The 22714-nt window shown below is 41.9% G+C and overlaps 1 protein-coding gene and 1 long non-coding RNA gene across 5 annotated transcripts in view; one reads left to right on the top strand and one right to left on the bottom strand.

The window, feature by feature from the left end:
* The window catches only part of LOC144013293 (uncharacterized), a 32219-nt gene extending 28678 nt beyond the window's left edge, over positions 1-3541 (bottom strand). For both annotated transcript variants that reach the window (XR_013282203.1, XR_013282204.1), the window contains exons 1-2: positions 3501-3541; positions 3302-3378 (exon numbers count right to left, since the gene is read on the bottom strand). This is a non-coding gene — a long non-coding RNA (uncharacterized LOC144013293). The remainder of the gene's footprint in view (positions 1-3301; positions 3379-3500) is intronic.
* Positions 1-22365, top strand: part of prkcz (protein kinase C, zeta) — a 57249-nt gene extending 34884 nt beyond the window's left edge. For all 3 annotated transcript variants that reach the window (XM_077511935.1, XM_077511936.1, XM_077511937.1), the window contains 8 exons: positions 436-522; positions 4187-4322; positions 4427-4514; positions 4680-4799; positions 10542-10621; positions 12404-12493; positions 17459-17574; positions 21172-22365. In XM_077511935.1, coding sequence (XP_077368061.1) covers positions 436-522; positions 4187-4322; positions 4427-4514; positions 4680-4799; positions 10542-10621; positions 12404-12493; positions 17459-17574; positions 21172-21259 — 805 coding nt within the window. In that variant the 3' untranslated portion in view covers positions 21260-22365. The remainder of the gene's footprint in view (positions 1-435; positions 523-4186; positions 4323-4426; positions 4515-4679; positions 4800-10541; positions 10622-12403; positions 12494-17458; positions 17575-21171) is intronic.
* Positions 22366-22714: the final 349 nt, after the last annotated feature.

Raw genomic sequence — 22714 nt, 5'->3', positions numbered from 1 at the left:
CGTCTTAGGGACACTTAAAACATTAAAAAAAAACATATTTACACGTTATTGGGAGCAAATGAGTTAATAAAATTAAAATAATAATAAATAATAATAATAATTATTATTATTATTATTATTATTTTAATAAAATAATAATAATTATTATTTTAATAAAATAATAATAATCATCATCATCATAATCCAAAGACCTGATCGTAAATGTCTATCTGAAAAACTAGAGTGGCCATTTCAAGTTAAAATTGAATTAGAATCAAGTTATTAGTTGATCTATTGCATGCTTGGTTGTTCATAGCGACGACATTACAAGTAAGGACGAAGCATGAGGTCAAGTGCTAGCGCTTAAAAAAAAATATATATAATAACATAAAATAGCGCTGTTCTTTCCAGGAATGTACTTGCTTTCCCCAAGTAACTCTCCTTTTCATTTTCTAGGTTATTTCTTGTGATTGAGTACGTGAACGGTGGGGACTTGATGTTCCATATGCAACGACAACGAAAGCTCCCCGAAGAGCATGCGAGGTAAGATTCCGATTTGGAGACATGAGTTTGCAAAAAATGAAAAAAATAAATACATTTTTCAGTTCGGCAATGGCTCGTGCCTAATTAAAATCTCTCACACCTTTTCTGTGGCGAATAGTTGGCCACAGTTGCTGTTGGCGTGTAGTCGCAGTGCAGCTCGATTTCAAATGCACATTCAACGTATCATACAGTTGCAAATGTTGCGAAAGAGAGTGCAGCTCGTCTCTCAACCGGCAGCAGAGAGTCGCGTAGGCGTTGCTGCCGGCGCACGTGATTGCAGCCCTCTGGGATGCCCCCCCCCCCATTTCATTTAATTTATTTGCACCCTGACTCAATTTGAATATTCCTCAATAGTGTACTTCTTTTTTAAGTGCTTTATACAAATGCATGCTCAATATTATTCTTTTGCGCTTCCACACGGGCACCGACACCATGGAAAGAAATCATTTTCTTTTTTACACCTCTGGAAAATAGAATGAGCTCCCCATTAATTCAGGCCTTTCTACTTGTGGGGCACTCCAACTGCGCCCCTGATAAATGGCAGATCAAAGACTCGTTAATATGGAGAGGCGCCGCTATCGGAGCCTCCAGTCTGTATTGTGGAGACGGTGGCTGTAAAATATGCAAAGCAGCATGCTAATAACTCGTAATGATTCGTGCATATTCATGAGGCGCGCTGCCGACGCATTCTGTGGGCGGTGGATGCCGCAGCCGACATGTACGCGACTTCTATCCGTCTGCGTGCCAGTACTGCAACAAAGTGACGGTGCGGGGGGGAGCGACGCGGGATTTGCTGTCAAACGATCGTTTCCTCAGTCTTTGATGTTCCCAGATTTGTAGCGAGCACTCGGACAGGAGGCCCGTCAATCATCATGGACGTTTACGATATCTCCTCTGTGACGGGTCAGAAGAAACCCACATTGCGTTATTTGCTCCAACGCAACGATGTGGAATCGCAAAGTAAATCGTAAAGTCATATGTGGTCTGTATATGAATAGACGTGTGAATTGTTGTATCTAATCCTATAATAAATAACTAAGCAGGAAATGGTTAAAAAAAAAAAGGGAAAAAAAAGTGGGGACGCACTATAACTATCTGCGCAATAATTATTTAACCGATACACTTTGAGGTTATTTCTATCGATGCTATGATGCAAAATGAGCCCGATATTGAAAGCCACCTCAAAAAACACACGTTGGACTGGTTAGTGTCACTTCAAGAGTTCAAGCTACTGCTGCATGATGTCGCAGGTCAAATGCCGGGACTGCACGTAACTTCAGAAATAAACTGAGCTATTACTATATACTAAAAAAAATTATAGCTTGTACACACAGAACCTGCCGAAATCTCATCAACTCTAAAAACAATATTTTTTATGAATACAGTGGTCACCCTCACTACTTTGCGGTTCACTCATTGCGGATTCAATCTTTTTTTTTTTTTCTTTTTCGAGAACAACAGCAGCAGCAGTTGTGCATCACCCCCCAAAAAGTGTCAGAAGTCGGTCCCTAAAAATATAGCACACATGCTAATGTCATGATAGCCGGATATGCGTGTTTGGTGATGAAGACAAAAAAGTTCGAGAAAAACAAAGAAAAAAAAGTTCAATAACATTCAGATTTGATGACTGCATTATCTATACACTAAGCCTCTCATCACTCTTAGTTATTTGTAATTTAAAAATGATTTATTATTATTATTATTTTATTGTTGTTGTTTTAGCATGGTAGTGCTGCCCTCACAACTAGCATTGTAAAAAATAAATAAAAAATACAGCTCTGTAACACAAATGGAAAAAAGTTGGATAAAAACACGCTGGCTGAATCGAACGAACGGACGAACGGCTTGATTAAATTTCCTTGGCACTCGACAATCCATCTCCCTGCTGTACTTTCCTATGAACAAGCTTGCCAGTTCATGTTTTGGTTCATGGCCGTACATCAATTTTGTGACTCTCATCCACCGTCCTTTCATCTCTTCTTTCTTGACCTAAATTGGATTTCTTAAAGAAACCCTGAATGTTCTGATTTATTTTCATGCTATAATGGACAAACTATCATGTGCCAATTTATTTTAGTAGTCACGATATAAACAAGATTAAATGTGCACATTTTTTGCACAAATGAATATCACGCAAAGCTAACTCTGGCTTCCGGAAGTGACATGGCGAGTTTTTCAGAGCCACGAGTTTGGTTCTGTTAGCAACGCTGATGAATATGAACCTGGTACTGTGGAGTTTTTACCATTTCGATTACTACAAGTTACACAGACACAAAAAGTGTCAAATCTAAATGTGTGGTCGACCCAAAATGTGCAAAAATCACAGATCAAAATCAAATACAAATCAGTCATCACCTATACATTAGCCTGCTGCATTACTGCCTCTCACAAGCTAAATACAGTTTTATGCATCAGGTTTTCTGCTCAAATGGTTAGTGTAGCGGCCCCTTGGATTTTCAAACCAAGACGCAGTGATTATTTATTGATTTATTGTTATGTCACCGTGAAAACTAGAGAATAAACACAAATTAAGTACAATATTTGCATTGTAGTTTCACAAACAAGTCATACAATAATCGTGTTTACATAAGCATTTACCTAATACAAGTACGAATGAAGAAATACGACAAAAAAAAAAAGTTTCTGAAATATTCTGCCAAACCCATACAATGAAAATATTTCTTCCATTCTGATAACATGGAGTTTTACTCATAAGCAAAAGAAAAACATTCATTTGAAACATGTCATCAAAATAACAACAAACTTTGTATTTCCATACCTCATTCCGCTCTCCAAGGATGCTAGTTAAAAGTTGCGCCATCAGCTAGCTTGTCTTAGCTTAATATACAATTGGAGCTAAGAACAATACAAAATAACGAGGTCAATCACAGTGTCAATTCTATCCTAACAAAAAAAAAAACAACAACCAACAAATAAAGAATGTTCTGTACATCTCGTGTACTTGTATAATATTTTACCGTTTCTCTGTCGACGTACGAGCACATGAATCCAAAGGAAGCAAACCGGAAGTCGGACATTCCAACCAGAAGACGACGTTGAAAAGTGCACGTTTCAACAAATGCAGAAACGCCACTAGGTGGCACTGTTGGACAACATATTGCCCAAGCACGCAAACTAATCAAAACTGCGATATATCAAATGCGCTTTCACGGGAATTTACAGTTTGGTTGTCACCCGGAGTGGCCAATGAGGTACCAGGGTTGACATGTGCCAAAATGGCACTCAGCAGAGCGACAGCGCCGCAGAACTTTCAAAAATTCTAGATCAAGATGTAAAAGTAGACAAGAGAAGTAGTAATGTCGTCGAGTCATAATGAAGCCTTTTTTTTTTAAAAATATTTTTTTTTATTTTAAAAACATTTCAGATGCAAAGGCTTAACTGAAACCAAATGATTTATTACAACATCTACAAATGTCAAAGCCAACATTGGTGGCAATTATGTGGCCGATTTTATAGGCCATTGGAGATTCCGCTCAATTAAACCACAACGTTGTGGTCGCATTACAGCCGGAAATTATTCATAGCATGTTGCGCAATGGCTTGAGCAATGTCTGAGGTGCTGAAAAAAAAAAAAAAAAAGTGTAGTTTATATTTATTTTTTATTTGATATCAATCTGCGCATTTTTCAATCATCCCCAAACAGATTTTATGCTGCTGAAATCTGCATTGCTCTCAACTTCCTGCACGAGAAAGGCATCATCTATCGAGACCTCAAGCTGGACAATGTTCTTTTGGATCATGACGGACACATCAAACTCACAGATTACGGCATGTGTAAGGTAAGAGACATTTTGCACAGGTGACGAACGCAGATTACAAATTCATGTCGGGATTCGATTCACATTTGATTTGATTTTGCTCACGCTTGGATTTCTTCTTCCAGGAGGGGATCAGAGCAGGTGACACGACGAGCACGTTCTGTGGAACACCCAACTACATTGCACCAGAAATCCTCAGAGGAGAAGATTATGGTAAGTGAACAACAGAACAGGTCACGGGTTCACGAGCAGGTCGTGTCGAAACGTCTTATCTGACAAATCTGTTTCTGTTTTTTGTTTTTTTACCCCAAATGAAAATGAAACACAATATTAGTTGATAGGAGTTGAACTGACGAACTCTTTCCTTTCCTTTGTTAGGCTTCAGTGTGGACTGGTGGGCCTTGGGCGTGCTCATGTTTGAGATGATGGCCGGGAGGTCCCCGTTTGACATCATCACCGACAATCCGGACATGAACACCGAGGAGTACCTCTTTCAAGGTGAGTTGGGGGCGGAGCCAACTCATCCAGAGCTACGGTTTGCTGTCCTAAGATTGCACTTTTGCCACTCTTTGCCATCGCGTTGCGCCAAGAACCGGGGGGGGGGGGATTTGTGGAATTCAAAGTGCCCCAGCTTCATTTTTGACACATTGCAAACACTTCCCTTCATGTCAAATGTGTGTGAATTAATGACGTGACGCTCACGAACGAATCGAGTCTTTTGAACGGCTCTTCAATGAGCTGTTCAACTCCCGAATCTGACACGACGAGGAGAGGTAGGACTCAGTCGCAGGATAAAGGTAGGCCAAAAAGGCAATAGGTTTACTCCCGGCCAACAGCTGTCTACTCTCAACTTGAGAGAAGAAAGGGGAATCAAAAAGTGGAGAACTAAAAACGCTCCACTGGGGAGGAAAAAACAGGCAAAAGGTACAGGGGACAACAAAAGGCGCTCCGCTAGGGAGGAAACAAGGCTCAAGGCACAAGGGGTAACTAAGGGCGCTCCGCTGTGGAGGATAAGGCACAAAAACAAGGCAAAACAACAAAGCAACAGGAACAAGGACTCGAGGACTGTGGGACGCTTCCATGCACTGACTGTGACACTTCGGCACTGAGGGTAGAATGTGGGTGGCTTTTATTGTCAGTCTGATTGGTGGCAGGTGTTCGTAATCATGGGCGGGGACCGGTGATTATGGAGCGGCAGGAAGGGTAAGTGACCTGGAGGGATAGGAGAGTAAGGATTTTCACAATAATACAGGAAACATGGATAACAAAATAAAAGCATGGCCTGTCACGCAGGTGGCGGCGTGACAGTACCCCCCCCTCAATGGCCGGCTCCTGACGGCCATCCGACCCATAGAGTCCAAAAACAAGGGCGGGCGGAAGGGGGCACGGAGGTGGGAACACGGCCCACCCCTCCGTCCCAGACAAAAGGGCAGTCCAGGAGGGCGACCATGAAGCCAGACAAGGGGCCGTTCAGGATGTTCCCGATAGAAGAGTCCGCGGGCGGACTTGATGTGACTTGGCGAGGCGTAGCAGACGTGGCGTGGCAAGCTTGGCAGACTTGACGAGGCGTGGCAGGCTTGGCAAACGTGGCAGAAATGGCGTGACAGGCTTGGCAGACTTGGCGAAACGTGGCAGAATTGGCGTGACAGGCTTGGCAGACTTGGCGAAACGTGGCAGAATTGGCGTGACAGGCTTGGCAGACTTGGCGAAACGTGGCAGAATTGGCGTGACAGGCTTGGCAGACTTGGCGAAACGTGGCAGAATTGGCGTGACAGGCTTGGCAGACTTGGCGAAACGTGGCAGAATTTGCGTGACAGGCTTGGCAGACTTGGCGAAACGTGGCAGAATTGGCGTGACAGGCTTGGCAGACTTGGCGAAACGTGGTAGGCTTGGCAGGTGTGGCAGGCTTGGCTGACTTGGCGTGGCAGGCATGACGAGGCGTGGCAGGCTTGGCGTGGACGGCTTTGGCGTGGACGGCTTTGGCGTGGACGGCTTTGGCGTGGACGGCTTTGGCGTGGACGGCTTTGGCGTGGACGGCTTTGGCGTGGACGGCTTTGGCTTGGTCGGCTTTGGCTTGGTCGGCTTTGGCTTGGTCGGCTTTGGCTTGGTCGGCTTTGGCTTGGTCGGCTTGATGCAGAGACTTGGCGTGACCTGATGCAGAGACTTGGCGTGACATGATGCAGAGACTTGGTGTGGCTCAGGGTCTTGGAGATGCGCCCGGCGAGACTCGGGGGCTTGAGGCGGTGACTGGCGAGGTTCCGGAGCGAGAGACTCAAGGGTGACCAGGTTGACTGCGGCTGAGGATGCACTGGTCGCTGATTGGTCCAAAACGTGATCCCTACAATCTTTTCCCCAATCCAGTATATTCCCGGAGTTCCAGTCAATTCGGGGGTTGTGTTGACGTAGCCAAGGGTGTCCCAGAACCAAAGTGGGTGACGAAGCTTGGATTACGTGGAAACGGAGATTTTCGATATGTTGTCCAATTCGTACTTCCAGGGGTTCGGTGATGTGGGTGATGCTGAAGAGCTCCTTGCCATTCAGGGCTCTGGCCTGGATGATCCGGGGAAGGGGTTCGGTAGTGGCTCGTACTTGCTTAACGAGGCCCCAGTCCATGAGGCTCTCGTCGGAACCGGAGTCGATGAGTGCTGGCATGTCAATGGTCATAGCATGGTGGCGTATCTGGGCTTGCGTGATTCTTTGTGTCTTAGCAGGTCGGGGTGACGAGGAACTCACCGGTGAACCTCTTTTCACGGTGCAAGTTCCCACCAGATGACCAAGTTCACCACAGTAGAAGCAGCGGCCTTCTTGGCGGCGACGCTGTCGCTCCTCGGTGGTTAACTGGGCCCGACCAAGCTGCATGGGTTCCTCCTCGACGTTACGCACTTCCCTTGGCGCTGGTCGGGGAGGCAAGATGAGCTGTGGCATTTCGACTTCCATTGGCGATGACAAGGGGGTTGGGTCCACCCTTCTATGGTGCCCGCTGGACTTGGTCAACTCCCGTCGGCGATGATCAGCACGAATCGCTAGGGAGATCAGAGCATCCAAGTTGGTTGGAAGGTCCACGGGAATCAGGAGTTCTTGTATGGCGGGTGAGAGTCCTTTCAGAAAGTGGTCCTGTAACGCTGTGGAGTTCCAGCCACTGTTTGTGGCCAAGGTGCGAAAGCGGATTGCGTAATCGCTGACGGGTTCTTTGCCTTGTTGGAGCCGGCTCAATGCTCGTGCCTTCTCTCGGTCATTGTTGTCGGGATCAAAGACCTGGCGCAAGGCGGCTTGAAAATCCTGTACATTCTGGCAGACCGAGGAGCCCCTGGCCCATTCCGCGGTTGCCCAGGTCTTGGCTCGTCCAGTCAGGTGGGACACCATGAAGGCTACCCGGGACCGAGCTGTGGAAAATGCCTGTGGTGAGTGTTCAAAATGGATGTCACACTCCGTGAGAAAAGTCTGACATTGTCCAGGTTCACCGGAGTATCGTTCTGGGGAGGCCAGTCTCAATCCTACCCCGGTGAATGACGTGGTCGGGACAGAGAGTTCGGGGAGGGGTAGCTGTCCGGTGGAGGCTGGAGCTCGACGCCGCGATTGGCTCACCAGTCCTTGGACCTGGCTCGACAGCTCCTTCAGCTCCGAAACCACGGCTTGCTGAACCTTTTCCTGGTTGGCAAGCCGGAGCTCAAGGCTCTGCAGCGCCGCCTCGACCTTCCCTGCTGGGTCCATGCTGGCCGAAGTGTACTGACACGACGAGGAGAGGTAGGACTCAGTCGCAGGATAAAGGTAGGCCAAAAAGGCAATAGGTTTACTCCCGGCCAACAGCTGTCTACTCTCAACTTGAGAGAAGAAAGGGGAATCAAAAAGTGGAGAACTAAAAACGCTCCACTGGGGAGGAAAAAACAGGCAAAAGGTACAGGGGACAACAAAAGGCGCTCCGCTAGGGAGGAAACAAGGCTCAAGGCACAAGGGGTAACTAAGGGCGCTCCGCTGTGGAGGATAAGGCACAAAAACAAGGCAAAACAACAAAGCAACAGGAACAAGGACTCGAGGACTGTGGGACGCTTCCATGCACTGACTGTGACACTTCGGCACTGAGGGTAGAATGTGGGTGGCTTTTATTGTCAGTCTGATTGGTGGCAGGTGTTCGTAATCATGGGCGGGGACCGGTGATTATGGAGCGGCAGGAAGGGTAAGTGACCTGGAGGGATAGGAGAGTAAGGATTTTCACAATAATACAGGAAACATGGATAACAAAATAAAAGCATGGCCTGTCACGCAGGTGGCGGCGTGACAGAATCACGTGGGAGTAGCTTATGGTTACTGATTGATTGAACATAAACATAAAAACAAACAGCGGAGAAACAAAAATGAGAAAAGAAAAAACAAAAAAAACTTATCTAGTCCTACCCCTCATGCATTATACATTTAAACTTATTTCATTATTAATACAATACGAGGTTAATATTTTTACAACTAAAAACATAGCAACATATGTACATGAAATTCCTAGACATATATACCATAATACATTTATTAATCATATACTCTTACTCATGATATACAATTTTCATGCACATACATAAAACCTATTTTGCTATTTGTGTTTCATTTACACTGCACATCCCCCATCGCACTCTCCTCCTGCTCCTCCTCCCATCTTTGCACAACAGAAATTCCTCCAGAATGCAACAGCCCGCCCGGGTGATGCAATCTGTCTATGCTGTGCCTGTCATGAGCATCGAGTGGCATCTGCTGCCAGCATAGCAACCTCCGAGCGGCTTTGCTGGTAGAACAGCAGGTTGCTGGATATCGAGTCTTTCCCTATAGGAGCTGCTCAGCCATATGCCAGTGAGCTGAACCGTGAGCCGGGTCCTACTTTGGCTATCGCTGATATGACGCATGTGCCAGCCTCAGCCAGCGCTTCGGACCTTGAAAAAATGTTTGATTCATAAGAAAAAACAAGCCCACCGTGCTAGTCATATTAAAAGTCAACATATTTCACACAATGATTTTTTTCCAAGCCTGCAGCATATTATCGTTGTATTATTTCTGCATTCATTTGTCACATACTCATAATATGCTGCCTGTGGCGCATTGAGTCAAAACATGGAAAAAGCGAATCTAAGCCAAGCTCATATGACAATAATGTGAAGAATATTCATTATGTGACGTTTTTTTCACTATATCTTTTTCTGGTTGCAATTTCAAGTCCCATACAGTCACCATAATTCTATTTTTTCAAGTTTTTATAGAATGGCATTGTTAATAATGGATATGGAAAAAGTATAGCATATAGCTACATATTCCCTCAAATAGCAGCAGGGTATATATATATTTATTTTTTTTTATTTTTTTTTATATTTTTTTATTAACATTTGTGCACATTCTACAGGACAGTTGAGCAAGCATGGAACAGCATGGGTCAAGAATCAATCAATCAATCAATCAATCAATCAATCAACTTTATTTGTATAGCACCACTTTTAAAAATCCACAGGGGACCCAAAGTGCTGCACATAAAATAGGAAAATAAAACCAGATCAAATATAAAAGAACATACTTAGAAATCACCAAACAGAATCAATCACAAATAAACAAGCAAACCAACAATACACTCATATTTTTAATTGACATATTGCGCATGCTGGCTTCTTGAAGAATCGAAATTCATTCATGCTTTAAAGCGCAATTTTCTGACTCACCTTCATCTGTACTTTGAATCAAGCGTCGCGTCGTCCTCGCAAATCTCCTCCAGTAAACCATTTGATTGGCTCATTGTGGTCATGTGATCGCAACAGCTCTTTACAGTCTGTGACTGCAAGAGAAGAAAAAGAAAACTTTATCTTTCTTTAATGACAATTGATGTGGTCCGCATGACACATTTGCTGATTCATGTTACGGTGCTTACCCATTTTTTTCCTCTCTCGTTTAGTAACTAGCAAGCGTTCTCAACGGCATCTTAGCATTTTCATGATTTTGGAACGTGCAGTAAATGAAGAACTGGTTCTAATGAAGTACACGTGTTTTGAAGCAACATATTGAGAGCAACATCTTTCACTTTTTGTTGTTTATCACTGTTGAAATGCGGGAATGTCAAAGCTACGTATGCAAAATCAAAACGATGGAACGAACCGACAAAATGGCGTCTTCCGTGTCTCCACCCTTCCGCAGCAGACATGATGACCCACAGGCAGTTTGGACTGTGAATCAATCACCATCGTCCTTTTCTCTCACCCTTCTTTTTGTTGCCAACAGTTATTCTGGAGAAGCCGATTCGCATCCCGAGGTCTCTGTCGGTGAAAGCTGCCAGCGTGCTCAAGGGTTTTCTCAACAAGGTGAGCGACGACCGCCAACGTAGCCAAAGTTGTTCTGCGAGCGTACGAACATCCACTTGAACATGACTTGTTGGTTGTGGGTCAAAATAACATTTAAGGGGACAGGACAAAATACATGGTGCACACGTCCGCTTAATATGAGATCATAAAATACACTTGTTCGTAGTGTAAATTCACTCGAAACAAGTGAAATTATCTGCCAGTGCAGTAAGATCATTTTATATATTTTTTTTAAACAAGAAAAATGTGTAGCTCTATATTAATCTTAAAATGAGCTTAAAACACTTATTCTAAGCAACAAATCAAGGAAATTACATCTTAAAATAAGTTGTATACACTTATTCTAAGTAACAAAACAAGCAATTAAATCTTAAAATAAGCCATAAACACTTCATCTTTTTTGTTTTTTTTAAAAGAATAAATGACTACTGAAACAGTAATTGTCATTGCATTTGGTTTGACTCAGCCTGGGATCGAACCCACAACCTCCGTGTCTGAGGGTAGACACTCTACCACTAGACCACGGAGCAGTTAGCTTGTTTACTGGAGGGGGGGACAAATGAGCTTAGAAGTATGACCAGGAAATCACAAAATTGTTTTAGCTTGTTGTGCATACAAATTTTAAGATTTACAAACTAAGTGAGAAATGAGACAAAAAATCTTAAAACAAGATTAATAATCTTGGAAATTCTGCTCTTGCAAAGTATATAATTCTCAAAACAAGACAAAGAAGACTATGACTTGATATAAGCATTTAAGTCGAGGTTAGATATCTGATTTATTATTATTATTTTTTTTAGTGAATATAGACTCTTAGAGGATTTTAGCTTATTATGCGTGAAAATTAACAAATTTTAAGATTTACAAACTACATAAATAAAAGACAAATAATCTTAAAACAAGACAATAATAATAATAGTAAATAATTCTGATAACAAGACTTTAAGTGTTTGAGTCGAGGTTAGATAGCTTCAATTTGCAGTGCCTGCTTGTATATGCTTGTGTTCATTCAAGAATGTTGCTGGTTAAAATGATCCAGTATTTGTAAGCAGTATCTTTGCCAACAGTAGATCTCTAAGATTCACCCTAAAACTCCCAAAATAAATCACATATATTACTCAGCATCTTATAAAGTGTTCAGTAAAACGAGATGTTTTATTTTTTATTTGAAATCGATATTCAATATGCGCCTGACCTCCAAGGCCACGTGTCTTAATGCACAGGATAAGTCTGAGCCACATGAGAGTGGAGAAAGAGAGTCAGTGGGAGGGAGATTCTTTCGAATTGCAAGTGCAGCCGAACTCCACAAAATGATTAACACACATCCGAAAGCAAAACCTTTGCACTCATTTGCCATTTACACTCCAACTGTTGTCGATTTGACCTTCAACCCGCTCGCACCAAACTGTTTACAGAAATACTTACAAATGGCGATGATTTAAAAGAAAAACAGTCCACAAAAATACATTCCAGCCCTGAGAAACATTTGCACAAAACATGCTTGTTGTATTATTTATTATGTCTGCAACGCTCTGATTTTGTTACATTATCGTAGTGGAGAAAAGAGCTCGTATATATGATGAAACAAGAATACGAGATATTTTCCACGTCGCCTCCTTCCCTCTAGAACATCCGAAATGCAATATGACTCATTTACTTTCCATATGAGGCTCCCATTTAGGTTTGGGGGGGAATTGGGAATCCAGATGTGACATTGATTATGAAAAAAAAAAAAAAGTTGCTCAAGTTCCGATTTTTGAGCAGCCGTCTTGTTTCCAACAGGACCCGAAGGAGCGGCTGGGTTGCCAGGTCCAGACAGGTTTCACAGATATCAAGTCCCACACATTTTTCCGCAGTATAGACTGGGAGCAGGTGAGTGTGAACAGATAATGTCGTGGATTGCAAATACAAATCTGATTTGTAATGAATGGAAGGAATAAAACGGTTTACATGTAAAAAGAAGGCGTGGCAACAACGTCAACGTTAGGGTCAAGCTCAATTATCTGTGCAGATATTGTTTGAGTTTATTATTTTTTTTATAGATGTTCTTATTTGACTGTAAATGTACATAAAACCATTTCTAGTTTTGTTTTTCTGTTTATTTTAATGAAACATTGTATGTTGAGAATATTCCGGTTGCAATCACTTCCGGTTCGTTCGGGTCAAAAAGTTTAGAAGGTGCTAGAACGCGAGAGAAACGAAACGAAAGTGTGAAAGAGTGAAAGACTTCCTTTGGACAATTTATCGACCGCCGGTTAACAGGGCGCACACGGTATGTTTGTTTTGTTGGTTTATGAATATTTGATTTCAAGAAATGTGCGCAATTTCTTTGTTTTTAGTTTTCACGGTGTACCGTAACTGTTCCGTGTTGGACGCGGAATAAACATCAGTACGAAGCGCGCTTCTTTACCGGGGTGGTTCCAATCGGTGCGTTCATGAGTGCTGCCACACACCAAAGGCGAACTGGGGAAGGACATCAAAGCGCGAGAGATTCCCGAGTGCAGCGAGCAGCCGCGAGATCGTGCGGAGGGAAAACAAGTTGACGAAACTTTGAGAGGTGCAGAAGCGACGCTCACTGCCCAAAAAACTACAAGCCCGTCTCCAGTCCTGACAGCACTGGCACACCCTTGCTACCGTTGTTACTACGTATTAATATTCATCAGGCAGTTTAGTCTCTGTAGAGAGATGACATGTTTGAATAGCATTTACCTGCCTCCCTCTTTCATTGGCTTTCCAAATGCAAGTTTCTTTATTGCCAGACAAGTGTCGAGCTTGATGGAATCGATCCTTTGCGATGATCATTGCTGTCGATGACGACGGCCATTCTTTATCGACGAAATCAGACGCTTGATAATGAATCAATTTGAACTAACGTGCAAAAGGCAGACTAGGCCAAGTGATTGTTCCAAATTTCATGAATCTCAGTTTTTAACTGGTTGGGAGCGGATGACCGCGTTTCTTTCTACTATTAAAGCCGGTCGCGCTTTTCTACCTTTTAAAGCGCAGACAAACAGTCAGCGTGCAAATCCTAACAAGGTAGGGAAAGCTCGACAACTTCCTTGGTCAACGTTCACCCTTCTAGACGTAGAATGAAAACATTGATTTGAAACCAGATTGCCCAAATAAAGCGAATGTAAACTAATTTTCGGAAAACCTCAACGTGTTACCAAAAATGTTCCTGCTCGCTGCGTACGGGTTTTAGAGGGGACTTAAATGCCCCGAATGGGATCTGATGTCGACTTTACATATGACAGGAAAATGAATTGCAACAGAGATACGCTGCTTTATTATGCAGGAGTTTTCCAAATCACAGCAGCAAATACAAAATTGATGAAAGCAGCAAATAAGCAATGAACATAACAACATCCATTGGGAGCACAATCTCAGCTTGACTCAATCGTTACCCGCAAGAAAGGGACTTCCTCATAAAGCATTCGGTGTACCATCGTGTCATGGCCGCCTCAGCCTTTGACACCCAAAGAAACTTGCTTTGAATCCAATGAAAGAAATTGAATGGAAGCATGTACAATATGTGTGCATCTTCAGAGGTTGACCTTTGAAGTTTGGAATCGCTTCATGATTATTTTACAACCTGCTAATGATGACAAAAACAATTGACAACACCAGCACAACCACTGAGGAAAATGCTAGCAACGCTCTCAAAATGCAGAACAGGGAAGGAAGGAAGGAAGGAAGCTCAGTTCATCTGCAAATCTACACAATGTCGCTCCTAAAAACATCAATAGAGTACAACAACAACTTGATGAAGCATACACTGTAGCAGAGTAGAATATATTCAAAGAGGAATCGAACCGGAAACCTCAATCAAGTGCCTTCCGTCAGCAATTCATGTAACGAGCTGCATGGGCCATCGTTAACAATCGAGCTGGGCAGAAAGGCAAACGTTTGATTCCGATTCAAGGAGATTTGGACGAAAAGCATGAGAAGAATTGATCGCATCACTTCAAATATCTTCACTTGACGCAGTCTCAAGTCCTAATGTGGACTTAACGCATCTTCAAATTCCCGAGTTAGTCGATAACATGTCCACCAGGTCTTGACAACATAACACAAAATTCATTTGGGAAAATCTTATGATTGACTTCAAATGCTTTTTAAATGCTGGTGCCATCAACAGCGTAACAGAAATCTGGTTTATCAAACCGATTCCCAAAACTGATTGGGGCAGCAGTGTCATGTGTTTGAGTCCTTCTGTCCACAAAAATTCAAACGGCAACTAGACAACATTGGGGAGATGCTAGTCTGCTTGCAGGCTACTATTGTGGTGCCCTTGAGCAAGCAAGCTGAAGTGGTGCGGCACTGTTTGCGCACCTCTTTCACTCTCCATGCATGCCGGCAGTGATCCGGTCCTACAGTCATTTTGTCTATTAAACTAACTTTGAAACATCTGCTTTGAATTTGGAAAACAATTATCAACATTTTTTTGTGCCAATTTTCTGACAGGACCAAACCAGTAACTTAAGCTTGATTCATTTGATTGTGCATTTTCTGCACTGTCAGTTTGAAAACGTCCCATTATTGAATAAATGGCTGGAAATATTACTAGTTAAACCAATTAAATGATCAAGAATTAATTGACACATTCAGTTATTAAAATAATCATGAGTTGCAGCCTTAGTATTCAACAACCACTTGTTGAAGCAATAACGGCATTTTTCTAAACAACCGTACACCAAAATGCAAGGCTGGAGTAAACTATAAATGGTGAAATTTGACTTTTCAACATTTCAGCAGGTCGACTTCAACTTCAGGGCAACATTTTTGCCCCATTTTTATCTAACTTTGTCCTAGACTACGTTCTTCACCACTCTTTGGCCAAGATCAATATCTTACCTATTTATTTATACAAATTCAACCGACAAGAGGCCTCACCAGGATATGGCAATCGAGTCTTGCAAATGAGACCGAAGTTTAAAACGATGATTGAGCTGATTCTACTTTATGGATCAGAAATCTGAACACGAACCAAGCGACAGAACAGACAGAAACTGTTGCGTCCAAGGCATTCATTGGTCGGAACATGCCACATGTGAGGGTATATGCAGGGGAAAAAAAAAGAAAAAGAAAAAAAAAAGCCAACTGCAATTTGCAGGCACATCAACGAGCAAAAGCACAAATAAGTTCAATGCTGCGCTTACGGGAAGCAATCAAGGAAAATTTCATTTCCAGGTCTATTTGCACTGACGAATCAGAAGAATGAGGCAGCAAAGTTCGAGATGTTCTGACCCGATGGGCCGATCGGTTCACAATCACATGGCAGACTTTTTTTTTTTTTTTTTTTTTTTTTTGGAGCTGGTGTACGATTGATTCACATTCAGTCATCACTTCACAAGTGCCCAATGAAGTGATCAGTTCAGGGTCTCAATCAATCAATCAATCAATCAATCAATCAGAACATTTATTTCGAGAAGAAAATGAAAACCCGTAGACGGCGAGTTGGCGAAAAAGGTGGATTCATAACCAAACAAATGTACACATAAAAGTAGACTAGCATACTATGAGTAAGATTTACAAAATCAAGAAATTCAGCAGCTTTTGGTTTAAAATGATTCAAACAGGCCAGTTTGAGTGGACCGAAGGTGATTCAAGCAATTTGACCCACATTCAAATCCAGCAAGCTTCTCTTGTTAGCCTCAGTTTGCATGGTCAGCACTTTAATGCGACTTGTTTCATTTTGAGCTTGTCTCAGAAAGCAGAAATTAGTCACACCTAACTTTCAACCTCAAATAAATATCGATGAGTAAATCACTTTAATAAACTTTTTAGCAATGTAATAAAAAAAAAAAAAAAGAAATTTGATCATGCATAGACCCTTTTTGTTCAATTTTTATACCATTTCAGATCTGGTATCGCTTTAATTGTGTGCTTCACATACACAATTCGGGCAATTTGTCACTGTTTGATACTGTATTTCTCATGTACATTCACAAGTTCTGCGATCTCAGTTGGAGAATCTTGAGACATTAAAATGTGTCGGCACTCGTTAAAACATTGTAAAAAATGTGGGTATTTAATTCATATGGAAGTGATTCCCAACCACAGTGCTGAGATCATCAGGGATGTCTCAAAAGTTGTACTTTGGATTACACATATTGTATCTTTGTTTGTGATCGTTTTTTTTCTTTGCTTGCAACGTATAATGATAGGCAGGATGTTCTTTCATTAGATGGCATAATATGCAATAAAACTGTGGATCCATCTGTTGCTATTCATACAATACAACAGAATAAGTCACAGGATATCAGCTTGACTTTGCACATGAAGTATTCTTTGCATTTTGTATTAAATAATGAATTACCAGGACAGTTTTGTCTGAATTTTGAATTCGTAAGCTCGTAAGCATCAAATATTGGGAAACAATTTGTTTTTTGTTTTTTACTCAAATAACAAAATCGGGCTCCGTCTACTTTGACAAACGTGTGGAACAAATGTTAAACTTCTTGCTCACAAGCCACCATGATCGGTGGCAGCCCAATTCAATATTGTTTCCCAGAGAATGTCCTCAGATATGAAACCATGGAAACCAACTGTACAAAACTCCCCATGGCTGAATCGCTGGCATGAAATAATGCTGCAACCTCAACCTCTAGTTCTTCTTTTCTCTGCTTTCTTCATTGATTAGCATTAAAAGATAAAAGATAGCTTAGACAATATCACTCACACTTTTGTACTGTTGGGAATCTTCAGTACACTTGAACATGTACTTTTTTGAACAAACTCGATCCAAAATGTCTATTTATATGTGTGTCCGTATTTGATACATTGTGGCCATGTGAATCGACTGATTCAGTCCATTTGTTGTTTGTTTCCATCAAGCTGGAGAAGAAGGAGATGACGGCGCCCTTCAAGCCTCAAATCTCAGACGACTACGGCCTTGAAAATTTTGACACACAATTTACGAATGAGCCGGTACAACTAACGCCGGATGACGAGTAAGTTGCACTTCTTCACATGTCATGACCACCAACATGAACTCATTCAACCCCAAAAACGTGTCAACATGCCTTCCCTCCCAAAACGTGTTTCCATGTTTGTTTGTTTTGTTTTGTGCAAGAGCACACCAAAAGGCTTTTGATGCAGCCTCTGACGTGAAGGTGTGGCTTAAAGCAATGGTAGTTATTTAAAAAAAAAAAAAAAAAAAAACAGCCAACAAGTGGCAACAGAGTATAAGAGATCAGCCAGGGCCATGTTGCAACAAGCTCTTTTTGTCAATGTTTTCACCAGGAGTGTGAATATTGATGAAACAGAAACAGATACAAATATATTTTCTTTTTTTTTGCTGATGAACGAAGAGACGCTAATCTTCTGGTAGGTTCCATGTTTTACATTATTAATATATATGTTTTAATATTCTGTCGGCCTCGCAAAATCAGTCAAAATCTGTGAGCAAATGAGGTTGCTTCAATAAAAATGGCTACTAGTGAATGAGTTAAAGAGATATGTCACTTATTTATTAGCCCATTATAGTAATATAGTTAATATTTTGTCTATAATTAATTTGATACTCTCATTATTTTTCATGTACAATTAGTGCCTTTTTTTTTTTTTGCAACTTGCTGTTGACTGAAAATGAAAACATGGACAAGGGCTCAGGTAACCAATCACAGCTCACCTGTTTTCTAGGTTTGGTCATGTGACATTTCACAACCCATTGACCAAGCAACACTGCACTTAATTGCTCTGGTCATTGATTTAAAAAAAAATAAAAAATAGTTGACGGCATTTAACGTTTATGGCGGCATAGATCGTGATTCTACTAATCGTTATTAAACGTTTTTGGCGGTTAAAGAGTTCATCTTTGATGTCTAAAACCGTCTATGGCAGTGAATGTGTTTTGAACTGCCGACGTGGCGCATTTCTTCAAACCGGCCTTAATGAGCCTTTCAGCTCATTAAGGCTGCTCGAGAGTGCGTCCAAACTCACGTGACAGAATTTGACGACGGTGGCAGACTTTTGGGGAGGAAAGTCTGGATGTTGAGGGGGTGGGGGGGGCTTCCACTGAGGGGAGATGAACAGCGGGGGGGGGGGACGACGGCGGCGGTGGTGGAGCACTCTGCCAGTTCAAATAGTGGAGATATCAAGCTCGCATCAAACAGCAACGCACATCAAAAGGAGGCGCTTGGCTCTTCGCTGCCTCTCACACTTGATCTCCTCATCCCCGTCCGTCTCTTCCCTCCCGTTAGCTGAATGTCGCCCACTCCCGCTATGAGGGGGTGATGCAAAAAAAAAAAAAAAAAAAAGCTCACCAGTCTCCCCCTCTCTGCCACTCCTGATGGGTTTGGCACAAGAAGAAAGAAAAGTGAAGCCCTGTCGGGAAGGAGAAGGGAAAACTCTCCATGTTCGAGATTTACATTGCTACATTAAAAGGCCGGATTGCTTGGGGGGTTCTTGCCAGGATGGGATGGGGGAGAGCCACATTTAGAACGTTCTATGCCAGCCTGCCGTCTTTGAAAATGGAAGCCGGAACGTTTTTTTTGTTTTTTTTCTCCTGCGTTGGTACTTGGCGGCCATTGAACTGGAAAAGTCCCAAGACAAACAACTCGAGTGAATCTGCTTCTGTCAAGGGCGTTCTTATCGCTTTTTTTTTTTTTTTGAAGTTGTGCCAGTTCTGAATCGGGTCGTTGTGTCGTTGGGAAGAACGCAAAGGCGAGTTGGACGCACCAACATGAGCGAGCTTGAAGACGCACGAATGTTGCTGACCAACAGGGGGCGCTCATGATGAAACCTAAAGCATGCGCGCCCAAAGAGGATGCTCGCTATTTGCTTCCGCATTCGGGACGCTCGTCGGCCTTTTGTGGGAGGAAGTCCAGGATCCAATTGCAGGTTCCAGCACTGTGCCATGACGGTGTGAAGCCAACGTCAGTCAAGGTCAGTCAAGGTCAGTCAACTGAGTCAACTGTTGAAATTGGGTCTGAAGATTGTCTGGCCTGTGGAAGCGTCAGGTCGGATGTGGAAGGACGTGGTGATCGGTGAAGCAGGTTTTACAGGATCATCCAACGTTATTTTGGACTTTTTGTTTCAATGACATTCGGAACCAAAAGTTTTTGTTCGAAAACGTCGTACGCCATTTTTCAAAGGGTTATAATAGTTTTGTAATTTGACTTTTGGTTACTTTTATTTCATTTGAAATATTTGTTAATATTTGTAAATTTTGTTAGTTTTAATTAGTTTTTAGGGTGGTTCTGTTAATTTTTTTTTTTATTATATTTTTAAATGCTTCATTTTAGTTTAGGTGTAGTTAGTTTCAGTATTAGTTTTAGTTTTTTTATGTGTATTACTTATGCACAATATTTAAAAACACCATGGCAAAATGAAAAAAAAAAAAAAAAAAAGCTAATTTCTTATCTAGTGTTGCATTTCGGCTGAGCTAAATGAAAAATCAGGCGAAGCGAGCCATCGGTGCCAAAAGTTAAGCATGCAAAAATTTTCGTCATCTGATGACGTCACTTCACATGCCCCCCCCCCACATCAAGTGTGAAAGCCCCCCAGAGTTTCCCTGCCCATGAAGCTCCGAGAGCGAACGATAGTGCCCAACCTGCAGAATACATTGAAACCTTATCATATCAAAGCCAAAAGGTAAGCAGATCTGCAGTGTTATCACAGCTGAGCATTAGCCAAACAGTATCAAACAAAGTTGTCAAAATTGGGGTTGAAGGAATTCATATTTGGTGATGTCATTGACAGGTCGGCCTGGCGTCTCGACTACTGAAAATTAGGGATGCACGATACTGCTATTTTCGACCGATACCGATCAAGCAATCATTTAGAAAGTGCCGATGTCGATAACCGATAAGTAAGCCGATAATTGTTTGCAAAATGAACTTGAATACAAATATACTCTCAATTCCTCCTATAAGTCTAACAAATACATTGAAACATTGTGTAAACTTGACACAATGTTTCAAAGTATGTAAAGCGCCATGAAGCTGAATTTTATTGATATGAGCCACAACAAATGGACCAATGTGGCATGTCTATTATTATTGCACAATTTCTTTATGATCTGGTTGATCTGTATGAAAACAAATTGGTCGCTCATTGCCAATCATTTTTGTCCAATTTCTCTATTATCTGGTTTATCTTTATGACACCAAAATTGTTTGACAATTGACGATGATTATTGGCAAATTTATTTATGATCTGGTTGATCTGTATGAAGTCAAATTGGTCGATAATTGCCGATAACTTTCTGTGAATTTCTTTATCTGTTTATCTGTACGACACCAAATTGGTTGATTATTCCCGATAATTATCGGCGAATTTCTCTATTATCTGGTTTATCTGTTTGACGTCAAATTGGTCGATAATTGCCGATAATTATCGGCAAATTTCTTTATTATCTGGTTTATCTGTATGACACCAAATTGGTTGATTATTGCCGATAATTATCGGCCGCCGATGTTCTCGTGCATCCCTACTGAAATACAATAGGATATTGACGACAAATGATTTTCATTTCCATCAATAATGTTATGGCACAACGCAGAAGCCGTTTTTTAACGCCTCCTCTTCCTCCTCCTCCTCTTCAGGAGCGTCATCAAGAGAATAGACCAATCGGAGTTTGAGGGCTTTGAATACATCAACCCGCTGCTGCTTTCCACCGAAGAGTCCGTATGAAGGAAGACGAGGTTTGTCCGCTTTTGGCTCCTCCTCCAGCTTTGTCCGCCGTCTCCGCCAAAAAGCAAAAACGTTGCGACGGGAAATTTTTCTTTCCTGCAGATTCCTCTTTTTTTTTTTTTTTTTTTTGGTGTCTGCAACATCAACTCATCCACTTGAAGAACTTTCCTTCTCGGATTTGTCGTCTTACTTTTCGTTTGATTCATCTCAAGCCCCAGAATGTCAAATCGTGGCGTCCAACTGTTTGAGAGCTGACAGCGTTTTATTCCGTCGCACGTTTCTGGTTGAACCACAGCTTCGGTGAAGGACTTGAACGTTTTACCTACACTTTCGTGACATTTTTGTTTGTTTGTTTTCATTAGGAGGGGGAGGGGCTTGGGCATGGGACTCCTTTAAAATAAGAATGTACTTGTATAATGAATGAATGGAAGTTTTAAGTTATTGTGTACGATCGATCGTGTAGGTATTCAATCCAAATTTCTTGATGCCTTTTTTTTATTGATGCAAGTGGCCCCATTTCATCCATAGCTACAAAATATGAATTTTGCTTTTCTAGAATTTGATTTAAGAAAGTGCCTCACAGATCAAGAAAATTTCTGCATCTCTGTTGATTGCACTTATCTCCCTTTTACCCACTTAAAGTAGTCGCAAAACAGAAGCCTGTCGTGCGGCTACGTTCTTTTTTTGAAGAGCACAGCAAAACCGAGAGAATTTTGGTTTTAGAGCGGATGAATTCCGAAGCACAGACGCGCCATTGCCAAAGCCGACGTCCAAACGGCTTGTGAGAAGTTTTTCCTGGTTTGCACATTTCACAGCAGGCTTAAGCCAATGTGAGATTTGACCAACAAAAAAAAAATCTGAATTCAAGTCACAAGCAACAGGATGTTGTTTCCGCCGGTGGTTCTCGACCGTTGTCGCAACCGGGAGCCGCGTTTACCTTTTGTTGCAGTCGTGACAGACTTTTATACAAGTTGGGAGAAACGTCACTTTGAAACATTTCTATTTTGGGATTCTATTCATTTGAGAGCACACCAAGAAACAAGTTGTGTGCATGGTAATTGCATGTATAAAAAATGAAGTCAAATTAAATGTCGAAATTTCACTTACCTCAGCACTTTTTTTTTTCTTTTCTTTTTTTCTGGAAAGTGTGAGTCCATCTGACAGTGAAGGTCATTTGCAACACATTCATTTCATCTTCAGTTTTTGCAGTCTTATTTCACGTGCACAAATTCAATCAAATGAGGTTGCGATCACCAGCCGTAGTGTCCTGTTAGTCAGAGGCTGAGCTGCACTGTATTTGTTTACAGAGTGGCCGACAGTTCTACTTCGTGACCCTTTGACCTTTTATGTTCCATGCGGGTTCTTGGTAAGCTTCCGAATCGTGACGAAAAATCAGATTACGAATTAATAGGAATCGAGTTGTAAGGCATAAGTCCATAATTTACACCATTCAAT

Source organism: Festucalex cinctus, chromosome 2 (genome assembly GCF_051991245.1).
Source record: "Festucalex cinctus isolate MCC-2025b chromosome 2, RoL_Fcin_1.0, whole genome shotgun sequence".
NCBI lineage: Eukaryota > Metazoa > Chordata > Actinopteri > Syngnathiformes > Syngnathidae > Festucalex > Festucalex cinctus.
This window is presented reverse-complemented; position numbering and strand designations above follow the sequence as displayed.